The following is an 18,153-nucleotide window of genomic DNA, read 5'->3' as shown; positions in this document are numbered from 1 at the left end:
CGGTTTTGAGTACTTGGGATGCTTGGGATGCCGGTGGTCCCTTCCGATCTGTATCTATCTAAAATAACATATATGCGGATATGGTGGTGTGTCAATGTGGAGTTCCCCTCTTATCTTGCGTTTTGCAAATATATCGATGTCTTGTAGTAGTAAGTAGCCTTGCTGTATGTAGGTACAGCTCTGCGTGATTGAGCCAGTCGGGAGGTGAGCCAATGTAAAATATTATCACAGCCCAGGCTCGGTGTGTATATACATATGTATTCTTTTGCATACTTCGCGATCGACAACATAACCCAGGCTACAACTTACAACCACTGAAGTACCTGTAACTACCGTAGCACAAAACGAGCTAGTAACCAACTAGTAACACTCAACATGCACGCTAACTACATGTACTCTCAACCCCATGCCCAGCCGCCGGCTAATTCCACATGCAGCCTCCGATTTAGACGCGGTGAGCGTGTAAATGCAAAAAAACTGCCGATAGGTACTCGACTAGCACCTAGTACAAGGTGAATATATGTAGAACACCCAAGCCATGCAACTCCCTTTAGTTGTGGGGGCCGGCCGGAATTTCAAAGTGGGGATGCCGTTGCTGTTGGTTAGGTAAGCAGTGGTCAATGATCGGTTTGCGGGTTATATGGCTCAAGCCCCATACGTCGGGTTGGAGGTTGGTAGAGATGTTGTAGCTGTGATTGGGGAGGATGGAGGTGTGGAGAAGGGGGAAGGGGTGTGTATAAGTCAATATCGTGTAGAGGTGTAGATTTGAGATTGTCACTTCTATTAATGCTAGTATTGCCAAGCTAGCGTAAAACTGCGAGCCTAGCCCAATATTACCCACATAATGACGTGAACGTGGGTTGAATAGTCCATCCCAGCGTTATACAAGCCACACCCTGTACCGGAGCTGCAAGCCGGATGTGGAAAAAGATGTAGCAACATCGGCTCCTAGGTGGAGACTCGTTGACGAACTTTCTTCTCTCTCCTGTGGCTTGTAGTCTTTTTTTTAGTATCCTCCGCGACACCATTCGGGCCCAGTTGTACTTGTCTCATCTTATGGAATGAGGGTATTGGTTTTGTTCTGTTTTGTTTGTTTTGAGGTTTGAGAAAATCGAGTGAGTGGTTGTGAGCCAAGACCCCAACAAAACGCTTTGCACGATGATTTCTTTGATTCTTCTATTCAGATATTATCGGTTTCTTTATCTATCCTCAGCTGTTCAAAGACTACCCGGTAAACGTGTAATAAATGGTTAAAGTTTATATGCTGCCCGGGTGTGGCCAAAAATATGGTGGAAGATTGGGGGGGTAATAGGCCATTTTGCCACTAACACCCACGACACTAGTATATCTTTGCAGATTTAAGTCGGTCTTGAGATAGACTTCAAAACGTCTTGCCTCATGGAGAACACTAAGATTACTCTATCCTTTCTGGCGGAGGCTCGGGGGCGACTGTTACTCACCAACCTGGAATGATATATTCTGTGCGTAAAACTCACTAAGAAATCTACCTCTTGGTACAGTCGGGGTACAGAAGTTTTGGTAACTTTTGGTTGCCGTTGCAACACAAAATTTGCATGGGAACACCATACAAAATTAGAAATACTCAAATCATGACTTTAAAAATTAGATTGCACACGCCTGAAGAATGGACTCAAAATTCTAGAATTCTCTGAACTCCGTCGTGAGATATTTTCCAACTGCCCTTGAAGAGTTGGAATTTTTTTGATGAGGTTGGGTGGTTGTTTCGGGTAGCTAAACATGGCTACTTTGGCTGTAAAATTAAAGGGTATATTACCAAAACTTCTGTCCCAGTACTATACTTTACCTTTAATCAGAAAAGGTCCTGGATCTACGTTTGATTAAAAGGTGGTGATTAGAAATCTGTTCCCTACCATTTCCTATCTCCCGCTCGGGTGGAGAGTCCAGGAGGACCCTTTGATGGCCGGGGAATTAAATAAATATATGGCATCTAACCTGACGAGCAGTCTAGTGAATTACACGCTAGCCCACTTCCAGCATCAGTCAATACCTTTTTAAGAGGCCAGCGCCAAGATGCATGGTAATCCGTAACCCTGTTAATGTCAATATCGAATTCCGCCAAGCTCAATCAGAAACGTATTTAGGGCAGGGCGGGGAACAAAAAGCTTATTTCACTAAGCTTGGCATCTAATCCACAGGAAATCTGGCATACCAGCTCTTCTTCTATTTCTTCACGGTCATCAGCCAACACCAAAGTCCGCTTCTCTAGGTACTGGACGATGACCCTTGGTCATAGAGGCCATACGTGTATTAATGACCTTTATTATTTACTAATGCTAGCGCTATTCACGCGGGTTTATAAGGGGGAGCAAGCACTTGATAAAATACGAAGCTACTGACGCGAATACTTCTGTAATCAAACGTTGTTTTGCCACATATGATAGTAGGTTCCTCTACCTTTCCAATATTAATCTTATGTATATGTACAGGTAAGAACTTTGAGATTTTCCAGGACAAACTAACGGTTACATGTAGTGCTGGCTAACGATAGTCTTTTCAGGTTTGCTTATGTATATGTGAGATTGGGGTCCGGGACATTTGAAAAGTAGTGAGGTGGCCGGCAACCGGCCAGAAGTCGAAAGACCTTCTTACGACATTAAGGATTTCTGGAAGAATTTTCTTGTGGTAGAAAGTTGGTATACAGAAGGATACTAACCACATAATTCGGGATAGAGAGCATCTCCTGGTTTGCCTCCCTATTTGCCCGTCATCTCCCCAAGATTCTCCCACAATCTCAACCAACATCTGTAGGGTACGGCCGGGTGAGACCTTAGGGACGAAATGCAGAGAAATAGGACAAAATTCGAGGGAGCTTTGGAGGTTCTCCTGTATTATTACGGATCCTCTCTTTGAGGGTGTTGTTTCTTTTTAGTATCTACTATCGAGTGCCATGAAATCTCAATGGGACCCCCAGAATGACGACGCACTTCTCGGCCGAGTCTATCCAACTCTAATTCTCTTTCCCATCCATGAGTTGACGAGAATGCAGTGCATTATAGAAACAGGTCGAATCCAGCGTTTGGACCAGTAGAGCGCTGCACCCGTTGTGTAAATCCCAACCAACCCAGTGGTCATAACTATATTATAGCACTGTGTACTCGAAAAAGAGGCCAGTTGTGGGCGGGGGTGTCGATAAAGCTACTAAAATTCTCTGTAGACATGGTGGAGACCTGTTTGTGTGGTCAGTGGACAGGGTCGTAAGGAATACCGTTACTATATACACTTTCTTTTTGCTGAGGGGGCTTAGAGTTATCTGAGAACCAAGTCATAGATCCCTGTATAAGTGATATAGTTAATTATCCCTATCCAATGGCCCATCATGTCATACTGACCTTTTTCGCGGGGTCAAAAAACGCCTTGTGCCATAAACCTCTTATCGACCATTGAGTCTCTCGTCCAAATTTCCTGTGGCGGTTAGTTCCAATAACAATTGGCCATAATCGGCGGGCTATGGGACACTATGGTATAGGTGACGTAGCGGTTTGTCTCTACGATTCTTAATCCATGTGTCAAATATGACTCGTCCCATGTTACCCAAACCGAGATCCTGGGAACTGTCAGCAACGAGTTGACTCAACGGAGGGACTCTACACGAGATACGTTCGAATCCGCTGTATGGCTGTTTGAAGATTTACAACTATATAGGGAACTAACCAGTGATGGTATATTGATATTTGGATTTCTCTAATTCGAGCTCTGTACATCACCATAGGTATTTAGACCTAGAAATCTCAGGAAATTGTATCCCACCGCTTATATAACTTTTAATGGTTTTGAGGGCTTGTATGTGGTATAATCTCTACGCAAATGTGACTTTAAGTAATCACGGGATCTAGGAACGGACATGTATGCCATCTACAAGTTTAGGTTTGTCTTATGTAGATACAACTGTGTTCAGTTCTTAAGTATCGATGGCCTTGGATCTTCCATTCCTATAAACAATTAGAATTTCTATTCTTTCAAGCGCTGCAGCCATACTACTTTGTCGAGTGATAGCCCATGATTGGATGAAACATGTCATCAACCCCCTACACTCATCCTCAGATCACCTCTTTTCAACTACCAATCACTCTTATTGTTGCTTCCCAGTCCTAACCTTTATCTCACCGCGGCATTTGTTTCAATTTTCTCTGATCTTGGCGTTAGGTTACATTCGGGCGTTTCATCCATATACTGCATACACACGGAAGGAACCGGTCCACTAACGAGGTATTCCCACAAACAAATCAATTTCTCTTGAGTGACAGAGTTTTTATCTGAACAGTAACTGACAGAAACGGGAGCATTTGTCGCATAGCTGAGTTCTGACGGATATGGATTAATGCCCATCTCTCGTCCTGCCCTCTCGTTTCCCCTCCTTGCGGGGCCATCTACTCTTATCTATCAACCCTACATTCACTACGCATGGTATCAGGACTCGAGGTCTAAAAGAACTAGACTCAATATGCCAAGGGATTTCATCTCATCCAGAGACACGATGGTCTCGGAGGTTTGAACCGGATACAGTTAGTAAAGCCGCTCGGGTTGATGACAGGTTAAAAATCAAAGTTCCAATTAGGCAGATAGGTAAACTGACTGAGTGAGTTGGTGATTTATGTGCGGGGAGTGAGACGTGGCACAAGGCGTAAAACTAAAGGAACAATTCGTGATGCGAATTAGTAGAGGTCGATATACTTACCCGCCTATGTGCTTCAACGCGGCCTAGGGAGTACAGACGTGCAAGTTTGAACAAACTGAATGGGGGTGCATGATCTGAGGGGAATTGGTAGCCACTCTATACCTTAGCTTTAAGGATTATCGAAACAGGTCATTACGTCTTTTGTGGAGATCATCCATGGTCATAGGGCAATCACTGCATACAGTAATTCAAGCCTGTCTGCAAAGCACGAATTCACAGTCAGAATGTTAACTGCGAATGCCCACTTCGATCTTCAAAGGCCCAGGCCCTGGTCTCACGGCACTCATTCACCGAATACGTCGGCCGGTATTGTATCGAGTGAGATCTCTTGATCCTCAAGTGTTTATTGGTTCTACCAGCTTCTTGACCTCAAAGCTAGGCATTGTTTCTCTTGGCATACATACTGACCTACATATAAGTAGGTGAGACGGCCGGTCATATTCATGACCATGGGATATATGTCGTGTAATCGAATGCTTCCCTGATCCAGATATGTGTCAGACTTGTCTGGATCCCACGATAGGGTAGGGACGGAGCGTAAATCCGTCTTTCCGTCAGTTTCCAGTTGATTTTCAGTGTATCAAATCAGGTGTGCAACAGAAAATGAGGGGGAAGTGTAAATCTGCAGGATTTGACGACGTCGATTGTGGTTGGGTATAAATGATCCAAACGTGACTGCTGTTTCTGATATGGAAATCCGGTTTTGGCACAAATGAAAGTGGATATGCATATAATGGCAAATTTAGAGTCCAATGGCATTATGACCATCTGTCAATATGAATTTCGACGGTAGAAACATTGAAATGTGTCTTTGTGTTCTGTTCAAGTAAGTCAGTACTCAATCATAGATACATCTCTAAGACAAAAATAAACATTCACTTTAGAAGCGCCTATTAACTCTCATCTTCCCATAGAATTAGATGAATCTACTTGGCCGTTATTACAAAGCTGAGAAGTCTTTGAAAGTTGGTAAGAATTTGAAACGAAGGTTTGGTGTGAGCCGGGAACCGCAGGGGTCCGTTAGGTAATGACATCCAGCTGGTAGATTCATAATAAATTTTCTCGACGTCTTGTCTTTGGTACTAAACGAAAACTGATTTATACCATTTCAATATAAACATGGAGGTATGTTATGTGCTCTTTTCTTACCAATCATATACGGCCGTTTCTACCTCACATATAATAGTTGCCATATTCTCTTTTCGGCTTAGCTGTGTCTCATCTCACTCGTACTAATAACCGGGATTTCAACATCCGAGGCTATCATTCTACGCAGCCATCATCTCGTTTCCTATGGTATTTGAGCACATCCAAATCTTCACTTTGGGGAAATGATACAAGCGATTCTGATCAAATACGAGGTCGAGGCCTATGTGCGCCTGTTCAATTAGGAATATGCAGTCTTCTACTAATCTCATTCGCACCAGGCGTTTCTCTCTCCATGGAAACCATAATGATTCCTTACCTACTTAAGTAAGGCACACTTTACATCCTTCATACGTAGCAAGGCAAACTCTGTATCCACGCATTATCACTCGCAGACTATACATGACTGGTCTTTGAAATCAAGTAGATCTATGTCTTTAGATTTGTCATATTTGGGTCGCTTATAGGGAAGATTAAGTGCCGGAATCATTTGTATCTACGTCGAGCGTTTTTTTCTTTGCTCGCCGACGCATCTCACTCGCATAGGCCTTTGTCTCAACCACTGAAACTAAGCTAGGATGAAGCCAGTCGGCGATTATTGTGGAATATGTGTGCGTTGAAACTACGCCACACCGGTGGGACTTGTACTCACAAAGTATATCGTATCTATAACCTTTCTAGGTCCGCCATACATACTACCATAATTACCCTATTGAAAACGTGCCCCCCCGGTAAGTCAAGTACCGGATTTATCGTTGCAGTTAACAAGGTCGGAGCGGGGCGGGGTGGGGCGGGCGAACTTTCGGGCTTCCGGGGCCCGATGCAGTGTCGAGAAGTTCGCCCTGCCACCGATTTCAATGGGATGCGGTCAAATTATTGCTATCCGAGCGAGTTTCGGCGCCACATGTCAAGTAAGCTCGGTCTACACGATAAAATGCGACAATTTTTTGTTTTTCTTGTAACATGGGAGGCGATGAATATTCGACGGATTCGAACATAAAACTGCCTCGGCGATATGATTGTCTTAGACGGAAGCCGATTGACGAATCCCGAGCCGAGCTTGGTGCCTAGGCAACTGTGCTTACCGTCATGTGCTCTCACTCGTGAGCCGGGTAAACGTGCGTTGCGGGTCTGGGTGTCAAAATTGGTTCCCTATATTAGCTGCGTGATATAGGCTGACACAGTTTAGGTTAAACACGATCATGTACCTAGAACATCCATCAGTATCTAGTAACTTAATTTGCTTTCTATGATTGAGACCCTTTAAGAAGACATCTCGTTGCATGCAATATTACCACCACCAGGCGAGTGGTTAGCTGTACGTATACTATGCCTCGGGAACTTGATAATATAATCCATCGCATGTACCATAGATCAACAGATTAGTATATAGCACATGCGGTTTGCCGAGGTCGGGCTGAAGGCGAAACAGGGCAGGCAACTGTTGGAAAAAATGCTCATCTCCCGATGGAACAGGGTAAGTGGAGGCGGGCAACTTTAAAAACCGCGCCCCTATTTTGCGTAAACAATGTGCAACACATCGATGACCTCCCAAAGCTCAAACTCAATGGATCACTATCATATATTAGCCCCAGATTTCTTCACTCTATGTAGATACCCGGGGGTGTACCTACATGCGCCACCCTGCCGCACCGCACCGCATAGCGCAGTGCAGGTGCCCTTCCCCGAACCCGACCCATGCTTTGATCTGGTCAAATCGGTACCATAAATTCAAAAGCCGCCTTTTCCGGATTAACTGACTAGGTTCCTTCCGGTTGCACGCATGCTTGGTAGAACCACAAGCGCAACTAAATCATAATCAATCATTCAAGGAATGTCTAGCCTTAGACACTTACCTACCTATTGCAGTTTCACGATTAGAGATTTTAAGGATAATATGTGTAATATCATTATCATTATGACAGCGGTGACTCCCGATCATGGTTATCGCAGTGTGTGAATACCTTTGTGCAGTGTAAAGATCACTATAATTACGAGAGTACATAGTACATATCTGCAGCCCAGGTTCATTGTAAATAGCTTAGGGGTAAGGTGTGGATTCATTCTTTTCCTACGCCTTTATTAGCCCTCAATTAATCTATCACGAAAAGTGTCAGGAGAAGTGGAAATGAAATTATTGGTGCGCTACTAATTATAATTACAATTCAGCCTATAGCAATATTCTCTTAATGTACGTACATACCTATTAAGTAGATATGTAAGGTATGTATTCATGTAAGTATGATGTGATACGTTCAAATTGTTCTGAAATCCTAAAAGCAAATCAGATGATTGCTGAATATAATACCTCTCCCCGCTATCCGTTGAATGTTGGTCAGTGCGATCAGTGCAAATGGCGGGGTACCGAAAACTCGGGGTTGGGTAATAAAAAAAACAGGATATATACCTGCATAGCATATGATTTCCTTTCACTATTCCCCTCAATGCCCATGACCACGGGGCTGAGTATCAGGCTAACTGTGGGCTTCGACATACCATAAACCCTGTTTGCAAGTAAGTGGGCCCCGGTATTGGAAGCATACGAGTTCGAAATGACCTCGTTCATGCAGCGGCTGGATCTTAAACCATGTGAACACGATCCAGCGAATCGATTGCCCCACAAACAAATGCAGTCCATCTACTCTAGCCAATGCAAGATGATGAATCGAATGATCACTCGTTGACCCTACTGCCAAGGTCGAGGATAGATAGATAGGTGGAAGAAGATAGGGTGGGTATTTCGGTACCCCTCGTTGTCGGTGTGGACGTTAACGATAATAAGGATGGCTGGTGAGGCCGGTGGGGCAGTGGATGGGGGGATGAAGTGCGTTGATGGATAGATGGATGGGATAGGTGTCCGCTCAAATGTCATATGTGTCGCGATCGACTTTGATCAGCCCGGCGGTGGCTTCATCGCCCCCATAGCACGAACCACCTTCCTGATTATCGGGAGGTGAGAACGGTAGTTAGAAGAAGAGTACCGGCCGTTGGTTCGCGCTTATCCCGCTTGCTCCCAATCATCTTGTAGGTACTCCATGTATGACTGGCACGGCGTGATCTACTCCACTGATGTGTAGAGTACATGTAGTGTACATGTGCACCACGCATTGTCCTCCTGCCCGCTTCCTGCAGCCGCGGATATATGTACATGTACATATGTATGTAGCTGATCACTAGGTAGTAATCCGACCTTCTCTCCGAGTTATGTAATTCCCAGTTACCACTTCTCGGTACCGGCACGGCTGTCAAGTGATGGACCTAGTACCATGTTTGTGATCATGAGAAGATATGCAGATAGAGTAGCATTTATGCTTTTGTGCCTTTATGAACGCTACATGTAGTTACATGTGCTCAACTCGAATTTACAGTCAAATCGAAAGAGCAGAATAATATGAACAAGAGAATAGATAACAATGCAGCACATACACAGTACGGATACATAGACAAAAAAAACTACTTCTTCCTGTAGCCTTCCCACCACCACAACCTTCCTAGTAGGCCCCTATCATGATAGAAAATACACAACGAAAAAAAAAAAAAAAAGCAGGATATACAAAAAAAGGTATGAGCTGATAAGAGGAGATAATATAGTAGTAAAGGAAATTGTAGGGATTGTGTGATAGCAGTATCCAGATAATGTAGAGGATAGCATCAAATATAAAAAGGTGTCGATGTAGAAGTTTAAGGAAAAAAGGTTCCGCGATGACGGCGATGTAAAAAAGCAAAAGACCAACTGACCGTATTAGCCCTCCCCCACCCACCCACCAAGTCCATCTATCCCATGCCTTCCCGGATATGAAAAGAAAATGCTCCTAATAGTTAAAAGAAAAAGAGAAGTGAAGTTTTTAAAACATAAGACAATATTTAAAACCAAATATAGTAAAAGCAATTCCCGCTCCCTAATGCCCAAAATGAAGAAATATCAAAAACCCAGATTATAGAAATATAAGTGGATGGAGAGAAAAAACACTCTACACCCAATAAAAATGGACAAGAAGTGAAAAGAGACACTCAGAATGTTGAAAGCGCAGCATCCCAAAAGAGCGGACCATTGATGAGTGCGAGGGTACCCACTGGTAGACTGCTCATCAGACTCGACCAATCCGCTGTTCGAGCTGACATTAAGAAAGAGCCGGGTGTCTTGAAGCTCATCGCCATAAATATAGTCATGACGACGAGACACGACCGCAGAAAAAGCCTGACAATCTTCTCGTACAACTCTAGACTCTCAGCTTCTCCAAACGCAATGCAATCGATAAGAACAGCAGTCATTGTCGTCTTCCGGTATAACGGTTTCATATCCGCTGTAAGGAAGTGCTCATCGAGAGTGCTCATACTAGAGCACTCGTAAACCGTAGGCGTCTGAGCGTCTTCCGGCGGTAAGCTGTCGAGTTCTGCGGATGTTTTCCTACGTCTCCACCACGATGTGATCTTCCATCTCCAATCCATCCAGCTACTCGACAAGACTTTTCTCTCTTGCTTTGGTGAAAGAATATCCTGGAACAGCGGGAGATCGTTGATTTGTGCCAACTTTCGTTCATCTGGCTGCGAAGTAATATCGAGATAAATTGTCTGCTTAGGGTCCTGGTGCGAGAAATATCGCGCAAAAAACCGAGGATTTGAAACACGGACTGTCAGATGAGTGGGTGTAGGAGGTGGAGTTAACTCCGGTGTTGCAAATATCGGCTCAGAGGACAGCGTTAAAGCCCGGGGTTTTGGCCGTGTCTTGGACTGGAAAGTCACAACTTCCGCAACCTTGGTTGCATTAGACTCGGGCAAAGTCAAGGTGACTAAAAGAGGTTCATTGTAAGTTTCCACCCGGCATCTGAAATAATCCAACCAGAGTTTCTGCATGCAACTGTAAACATTTTATGTCAGCGCCATACGATTTTGAATGCGATTTTTCTCGCAGAAAGAATTACAAACCTCTCCGCTTTGGTTGCGTCTCTTTGACCACTTCCAACAAGAACCTCCGGCCTTGTATATACAACGGCCTTCTTTCTGTATAATTTCCATGCCTCATACATGGTTTCAGGCACTGCCAGAAACGTGTTATATCCCCATGTAACGACAATATTTAATCCCCTCCATGTACTTCCGGTAACCATGTCAAATGATGGTGACACCGAAAAAGCCCTTGCAACCATGCTCTTCGTCCCGTCTCTAGCATGCACCACCATGTGCATATCCACCCTTGAGCCCTCACGTGAAAGATTATCCAGCGGATCCCGCACTTGGATGTGATAACTTCCTGATCGATGATTAAATGGTGAAATATGAAATGTCTTTTCCATCTCGCCTGCAAATGTATACCCTTTCCGGGCCGGTGGGTTCGCCGGATTGTCGCTATGGAGAATATAGAGATGTTTCTCGCCAAAAGTGTTGTTTACCTCTAGAACAACGAGTTTAAGCTCCTGCTGAGCCGAATAAAGATAATAATAAGAGACAGGATTGAACGAATAGCCAAAAAAGCGAGGTGTTGTGACGATGTAAGTGAATGGATATAGTGATGGGTCAATTCCCTATTTCAAAAAAGTCAGTTTCGGGGATTTTATATTAAAAGAGTCAAGTGTTCAGTCTCATACATGATGAATCAAGACAGATTCTAGCTTCTTCTCGAACGGAAGTTCTGGGTTTGTATAACCCGCCGGGTCGATAGAAAAAAAGGTGAATCGATCCCTCGATTCCCGGCCCAGCTTCAAATTCTCTGCCTTTTCTGACTGTGACTCCACCACTGAAAATAACCCTCCTACAGCACTCTTCATAGTGACCGGAAATCCGACATAGAGTAGCGGATATTTGAATGTATGTTTCTTAGGCAAGAAACGAGCGTGTGTTGTTGAACAGAAAAAGAACAACGGCCTAAACTTTCCAGGAAACTTCTCCTCCAAGTTCATCCGACTGCTCCTCACGACCATCCAAACGAACGGAGCCACCTCGAACAGACATATCCCCAGACACACCAAGGCGAAATTCCTCAAAAATCCAAATGTCAAATCCCAGATGTCGAGCAATTGGAGAGCCGAGGCGAAGACAAGGGCGACAGTCGCGGTCCTGAGAGCTCTAGTCTGGAGTAGCGGTTTGGTTGCCAGTAGAACGGACGATGCGTTGAACAACAACAACCCCCGAGTTAGGAGGTCTCCGTCGCAACACATCGATGGTAGCGGGATCAAGAGACTCCGAAAGTCTCTTGCACACTTCCTTTTCTTCCAACCACACACGCACACGCCTGATGTGAAATACTAAGATATGTATCGATAACACTAACGATATGTATGATTTCCCAGTGGGCTGGTTTTGCTCGGAGTAGTGACAGGAAGGATTTCTTGATGTGCCTCTCTTTCCAGTCAGTGTTGCCTCTGCCCCTCAGTCTGTGGTGTCTCCGGAGTGCAAGTACTGTTTTGCTGTGTCGGAAAATTTCCTGTATAGTGTTGTATCCCCGCGTAGGGTAAAAATGTGGGAGAGCCGCTTTTGTATATGTGGGAATGCCGAGAGGCCAAAGGGAGCTATCACTCCGTTGGGTTTGGGGGGGGGGGGGTGTGTGCTTGTGGCAAGTGTGTGCAGCTAGTGGTGACCCACGGGTCTCGATTGGGAGGGAGTTATACAGTTTCCGGTAGAATTATTGCGAAAGTCAGAGCTAAAAGAGTGGATTTTGTTGGTCTGTGCTCGTAGCAAAAATCTTTGAAAAGCCAATAGGACTATCGGGTCACGGGGAACCCACTTTCGCAATAATTCTACCGGAAACTGTAATCACAATGCCTGGGGGGTTTTATGTTTTATGCTGATGATGCGTGTTCGCTCGTGGTAGATTCGTTCCCTGGATGTCGCATGATATAGCTTTCTTATTCTGGCCCTTTTCCAATTCAAGGCTGTACGTGCGTCTGAGGGAAACCGCCGAGGTCTGCGTCTTGTATGTATGTATGTACGCAAAGTAAAGTAGGTAGTATATAGTAAGAATTAGATGCGTCTACTTTTATGGTCCTATTGGGACTGTGCAGAACGACCAATGAGATATTATACAGTTTAAGGTTGGTAGAGTACAGCGACGATATAGTATCGAACTGCAACTGCAACTGTATGTACTGTACTGACGATCCGGGTACTCGTAGCGGTGGAGAGCCCAGCTAGCCAAAACAGAGGGAGAGGGACAGAGGAAACAGGTCCAGATTTGATGGAATTGGGGAGAGGTGAACAATTGGACTGAGTGATCGTCGACTAATCAGTGGACAGGTCCGGGGAGAGGTCCTTGTACGGACGATATGTACGTACGTAGATAGACAAGGTAAGGTAAGGTATGGTATGGTATGGATGTACGAGGGGGGGAGGGGTGTGTGGATATGAGTGGGATGTATGTAATGCGTGTGTGAGATTCTCGTCTGGACCTTGATGCGGGGGACGAGAGCGAGGAAGACGATAGTGTCTCTCCTTCTTTGCTGCCTTCTTCTACCAGATCAATTCGGGATGTTCCTACTAATACTCGACGAGATGATGCATAATTCCAATTTGGGGTAGATTGATTTAATGATTGAATTGCGAAATGCAAGGAGTTCAGGGAGAAAGATGAGGAAGGTATGATGGTGATGATATGATATGATGATGCTGGAGGTTTCACGATACCACATATAGGATGACAATGAGGACAAATGGGAACAAAAGTACAACGCAGTGCAGGAGAATCTAGCGAGGAAGAGAACCGAACTTGAAAGCTGTCCCTCTTTCAGATTATTGAATTGTCGACAGCTGTGGGGACTTGGATCCACAGTCAATGGTCCGTCCCGGTCACAGACTGGGGAGACATTGGCAGCATTTCAAGGTACAGGGCAGCAATAGTAATAGTAGCCTGTGATAGCGTAAAGGGGGGTGTGGATGGATGGGACAGAGGCAGACTACCAGACTGACTGAATGAGGTTTGTCTGTCTGTGGGGGGGACTGACTTGTTGCTGAGGTTGGCAGGTTGGCAGAAGAAAAAAAGGGAAAACACTGGTCGTGTCCGTAAGGGAAACCATCCCCGAGCACCAAGACCGTCAGAAGCTTCAAGCATTTGTCCCTGGTGTCCCGGTATTTTGGTGTTGTTGTGGTAAACGGGGCTATATCTCAAATGGGTCCGAGATCCGAGACAAGGCTCGGAGGACGACACCTAAAGCAGGAGCCAAGATACATAGCGCCTCATTAACGGAACCGAACCTTTTCACTACAGTTTACTACCGCGTTAGTAGAAGGGGAAGGGAAAGAAAAGCACGGTCATAACTAGAGTTTTTTCTTCATGAAACGGCTGAGTTTGGGCTTTTATTTAGATGTAGATAGTTAGCTGACAAAATCTTTATTCAGTACCAGAGTTCTTCTCTACTGAGGCGCCAGACTAATATTTACTAGCAAAAAAATCACAATTGATAAGCGTAGTAGCACGTGCAGTTCTACTATTTAGTTGTGTGTACCTGGATGGATGGATGGCTGACTAGTGTCGGAGGTAGGGACTGCGGTTGTGGAGCCTGGGCGATGTGGGGGAATTATTCACACGACATTGCCTTGCTACACGACGTCGCCCTGCCTTACCATGCAATTCCTATATCAGTTCAACATCCGCAATCGAAAAGCCACCTTCCCAAATATAAGTCAGCCAGGTAAACGCTTACGGTCTCGACAACAGTTTCCACCTTGTGCTGGCTGACGATGTATGCGCAACCCACCTCTCGTTCGATTAAAGACCTCCACCACCCTCCAAAAAGCTGATCCGGATCGCTCAACCGGGGTACCTACATACATACATCAATAAAAGGGCAAAAAAGAAAATACAAGAGTACGCCCGCGGCGCCACTACAGCTGTTTAAGCTTGTGATCGTTATCCGCGATAAGGTGCATGGCTGGTAGTACCTGTGTTAGGTATCTTGACATGAGGCAGCACCACACTGAAGGATGGGGCGACAAAACTTAATCGTGAGGGGAAAGATGAACGTTTTCCTCTCGACTTGCCTACTGACGCAACTATTCCGCGATGCGTGATATTAATTATCATGTCAGGGGCCTTGGAAGTCAGCCAATTATTTTCTTTGTTCCATCTCGAGCTTTAATTAGGTGGTGGTGTGTGCAAATATTTGTATTATTATGTAGGTTTCCTGCCTGATGACGAACGAACGAACGAATACAGCTGCATGCTTTGCGAGCTGTCAGAACTCATCGCTCCGCCTAATCAAGCCCTCGGCGCCACCGCCATCATCATCTTGGGACTCGGAAAGCTCCGAGAACCCTGAACCTGAAATCTGAACATAACATGAGCCACACTCCTCCTAGCTAGAGACCAGAGCTAGTACCTGATCGATCAGTCATTCAGTACCTCTAACAACCTCCTTGCCCAAGATGAACCCCGTTTTACGGCAACCTCACCGCGCGAGCACGACATGGACCAAAACGCAAACTGTCAAACAGCAAATAACCATGATCAAAACCTACCTACCCTACGGGTCCAATCTTAAAAAGAAATAGTAAGGGATTTGAAAAGATAAAAATAAAAAAATAAATACATAATAAAAAAAAAAAAGCGTGGAGAAAAACGATTGTGAGTTTCGGCTTCTCCCCCCCAGGGTCTCTACTATCATCGCATCGCCCTGATATCGCCCTACCGTCGGCCTCGGATGACGATCCTTCCCGTCGCCTCACAATCGGGTTCCGTCCTGTTTGTTGAGGTCCTCGCTTAGGTAGGGTTCAATTGAGTATTGGAAATTAATATATTTTCATCGCCCCCATCTGCATACATCGGGGCCCCCCTGATCCCCCGGCCCTTCCTGCCCTGCCCGCACCTTTCGACATGATCGACATCCACGATGCAAAACCGTGCAAGGGAAGGGGAAGGAAAGGCTAGATACCGAGACGAGACGTCGCCGGAAGGCACTGTTTACGCTTACTTTTTCCAGCTGTCTTTTCTCCTCCTCCCTTCCCTTCCCTTCCCTTCCCTAGCTCAACTCCTGGCCTGACTGCTGCTACTGCGGCTCGTTTAGATCTCGCGGTGTTAGATTTGCCCCAATTTGATTTGATTTGATTTGCGTGCACCCCAAGGAAACGGGAAACAGGGCTGCAAGGGCTTCTCACCTCCACTCTAGCTTTTCCTCGATCCCTGGACTGTTGCTTTTTTTGTCTTGTGAGGAATGGAAACACCCCTCCCTCCCTCCATATGTCTGTCTTCCCAATTCAGGGGAAACTCCCCGAGATCTCATGGAATTGACCCACTTTAACTGCTACAGACAGAGCAGAGAGAGGTGGTACACAAAGGAATCGTCATGCAACAATGGCATTACACTGTCTTTTCTTTACTGTCTCTCAATCGACTCATATTCTGTTCCGTTCGTCGGTAACAGATTCTCGTTTGATAGTCAGTCAAGCGCAGTGGGGTCGTGCAGCCGAAGTTGGGACCGGGGAGGGAGGGGGAGGGAGGGAGGGGTGTGGTGATAGTAAACGAAACGTTTTTTCACCGCTCGCTCGCGCGAGCAAAAAACATCGACTCACTCACTAACAGACAGACACACACGCTAGAGGAATATTGACAGCGGCGCACGTGCAACTGTTTTTTATTTCGTTTCACCGCCAGAACCACAAACAATCAAGGCCCCATACCTACCTACCTCCCAGGGAAGAAAAAAGGGAAAGGATATTGGAAAGCAGTAACAACACCGACGACCGGGAGAGGCAGGCTCCAGGCGCAGCGGGTCACGACTCACAAAACCTCTCTCTTTCACTCAAACCCTTGCGGCGCGATAGTTACTCATCACCAGGAGCGATTGAGTCGACGGCAAGTCCCGCCCAAGAAATAACGACAAAATAAAAGCTAGATGGCGTGTTAATATATAAGTACACCTACCTAGATCTCAAGCTGAGACTACAGTACATACGATCTGGCCGCCGCCGCCGCCCCCATCCCTCCGGAGGTTTCCCAGAATGAAAGATGGGGGTTCGAGGTATGTGAGGTTGATGGCTGAATCTGAACCCCTTCCCGAAAGCTCAGGACCACCAAAGCGATTATTCACCATCCCCCTCACCCCGTTTTGATAAGAGGAGCAGTGCATGATTGCAATGGACCGATGAGGATTACTAACGATGTCGAAAAAAACTAAAAGAGAACAAAAACCGGCTTTTACAAATCATTGACCGGTAGATGGATTCAAACTGAGCTGACAGTTGCATATAAAACTTATATAAACACCATCTATATATATGCTCCACGCGTTCGGAGTTTAATTGGGACAGAAAAAAAAACTGCCATCCCCCCTAACTAAATAACGTTCGTACCTACATTCATATGTATGAAAAACCAGGTATGGGGTGTGACATACAGGCCATACCCAGCAAAACAAGCACTACATATTATACGCTGTACCATCTGTGGTCGGAATTCACTAGTGGTTACACCTCCCTTCCCCTCCTCTCCCAAAAGCAAGGCGATGTAACGGGATGCTATATCTCGTATATCAAGATCAGATCTCTCTCCGCCGCGGGGGACCCGAAAAATTCCGGGTGACGTTTCGTTTCGGAAGGGGACAACATGTAATTTATTATCTATATCTATATTACCGAAGAAAAACAAATGGGGTTTTTGATTTTGTTTTTTGTTTATATATATTTATATATACATATATTGATTTTCATGCAACTGTAGCTGGATGGAATGGATTGGAAATTAGGCTTGATGCATACAGTATTGTACATCTCATGTCGTGCTACTGCTACTGCTACTGCGACGAATACGTGCCTGGATTTATGGATTTAAGGTTCCAACTGCCGCGGCGGCGGCGGCGATGTGATATTGGTAATTTATGTACATGTAGTTATTGTTGGTGGCAGTAGCCGTGGTAGTGATGGTTGTTACCGTTATTTTAATTGGCTACAGCTATAGCTACATGTACTGTAGCTACAGCAGTACCGTAGCTAGTAGCTTGCTTACCTAGTAGCTACCTACATCTCTCCCTACGTTCCTAAACATAATTTTAATTATAACGAAAAGAAATTGGCATCTCCTGCGTTGCTTGCAGATCTAAAATAACACTCATCCCTCATCCCCCAGCGCCCAAAACCCAAACCCAAAAAGAAGCGTCTCGAAGCCCAAAAATAAGCGCGCCACCACCAAGAGAAAGGGCGAGAGCAACGACTGGTTACCAATCTCTCCTCCCTCCTCTCCACACTTCCCTTCCACACATCATCCAAAGGGGGAAAAACACACACACTCTCACACACACACAAATTGGTACCTGCATCTACACGCTAACGAACGCTAACCCTCTGCCCATCTCTCCACGGCAAATTAC

General features: G+C 45.3%; 2 protein-coding genes across 2 annotated transcripts; both read right to left on the bottom strand.

The window, feature by feature from the left end:
- Positions 1-9,874: 9,874 nt before the first annotated feature.
- H6S33_000381 (uncharacterized protein) lies at positions 9,875-12,018 on the bottom strand (the record flags this gene model as incomplete). Its single annotated transcript, XM_044831752.1, has 3 exons — positions 9,875-10,721; positions 10,790-11,385; positions 11,449-12,018. The coding sequence occupies 3 exons, from the start codon at positions 12,016-12,018 to the stop codon at positions 9,875-9,877; spliced, it is 2,013 nt and encodes a 670-aa protein (XP_044699940.1).
- Positions 12,019-16,619: 4,601 nt separating this feature from the next.
- H6S33_000380 (uncharacterized protein) lies at positions 16,620-16,917 on the bottom strand (the record flags this gene model as incomplete). The annotated part of the gene is made up of 2 exons (XM_044831751.1): positions 16,620-16,679; positions 16,744-16,917. The coding sequence occupies 2 exons, from the start codon at positions 16,915-16,917 to the stop codon at positions 16,620-16,622; spliced, it is 234 nt and encodes a 77-aa protein (XP_044699939.1).
- Positions 16,918-18,153: the final 1,236 nt, after the last annotated feature.

This window comes from Morchella sextelata, assembly GCF_020137385.1.
Source record: "Morchella sextelata strain SCLS chromosome Unknown scls_1, whole genome shotgun sequence".
NCBI lineage: Eukaryota > Fungi > Ascomycota > Pezizomycetes > Pezizales > Morchellaceae > Morchella > Morchella sextelata.
Note: the sequence above shows the minus strand (reverse complement) of the source record. Positions and strands in the feature narration are given on the sequence as shown.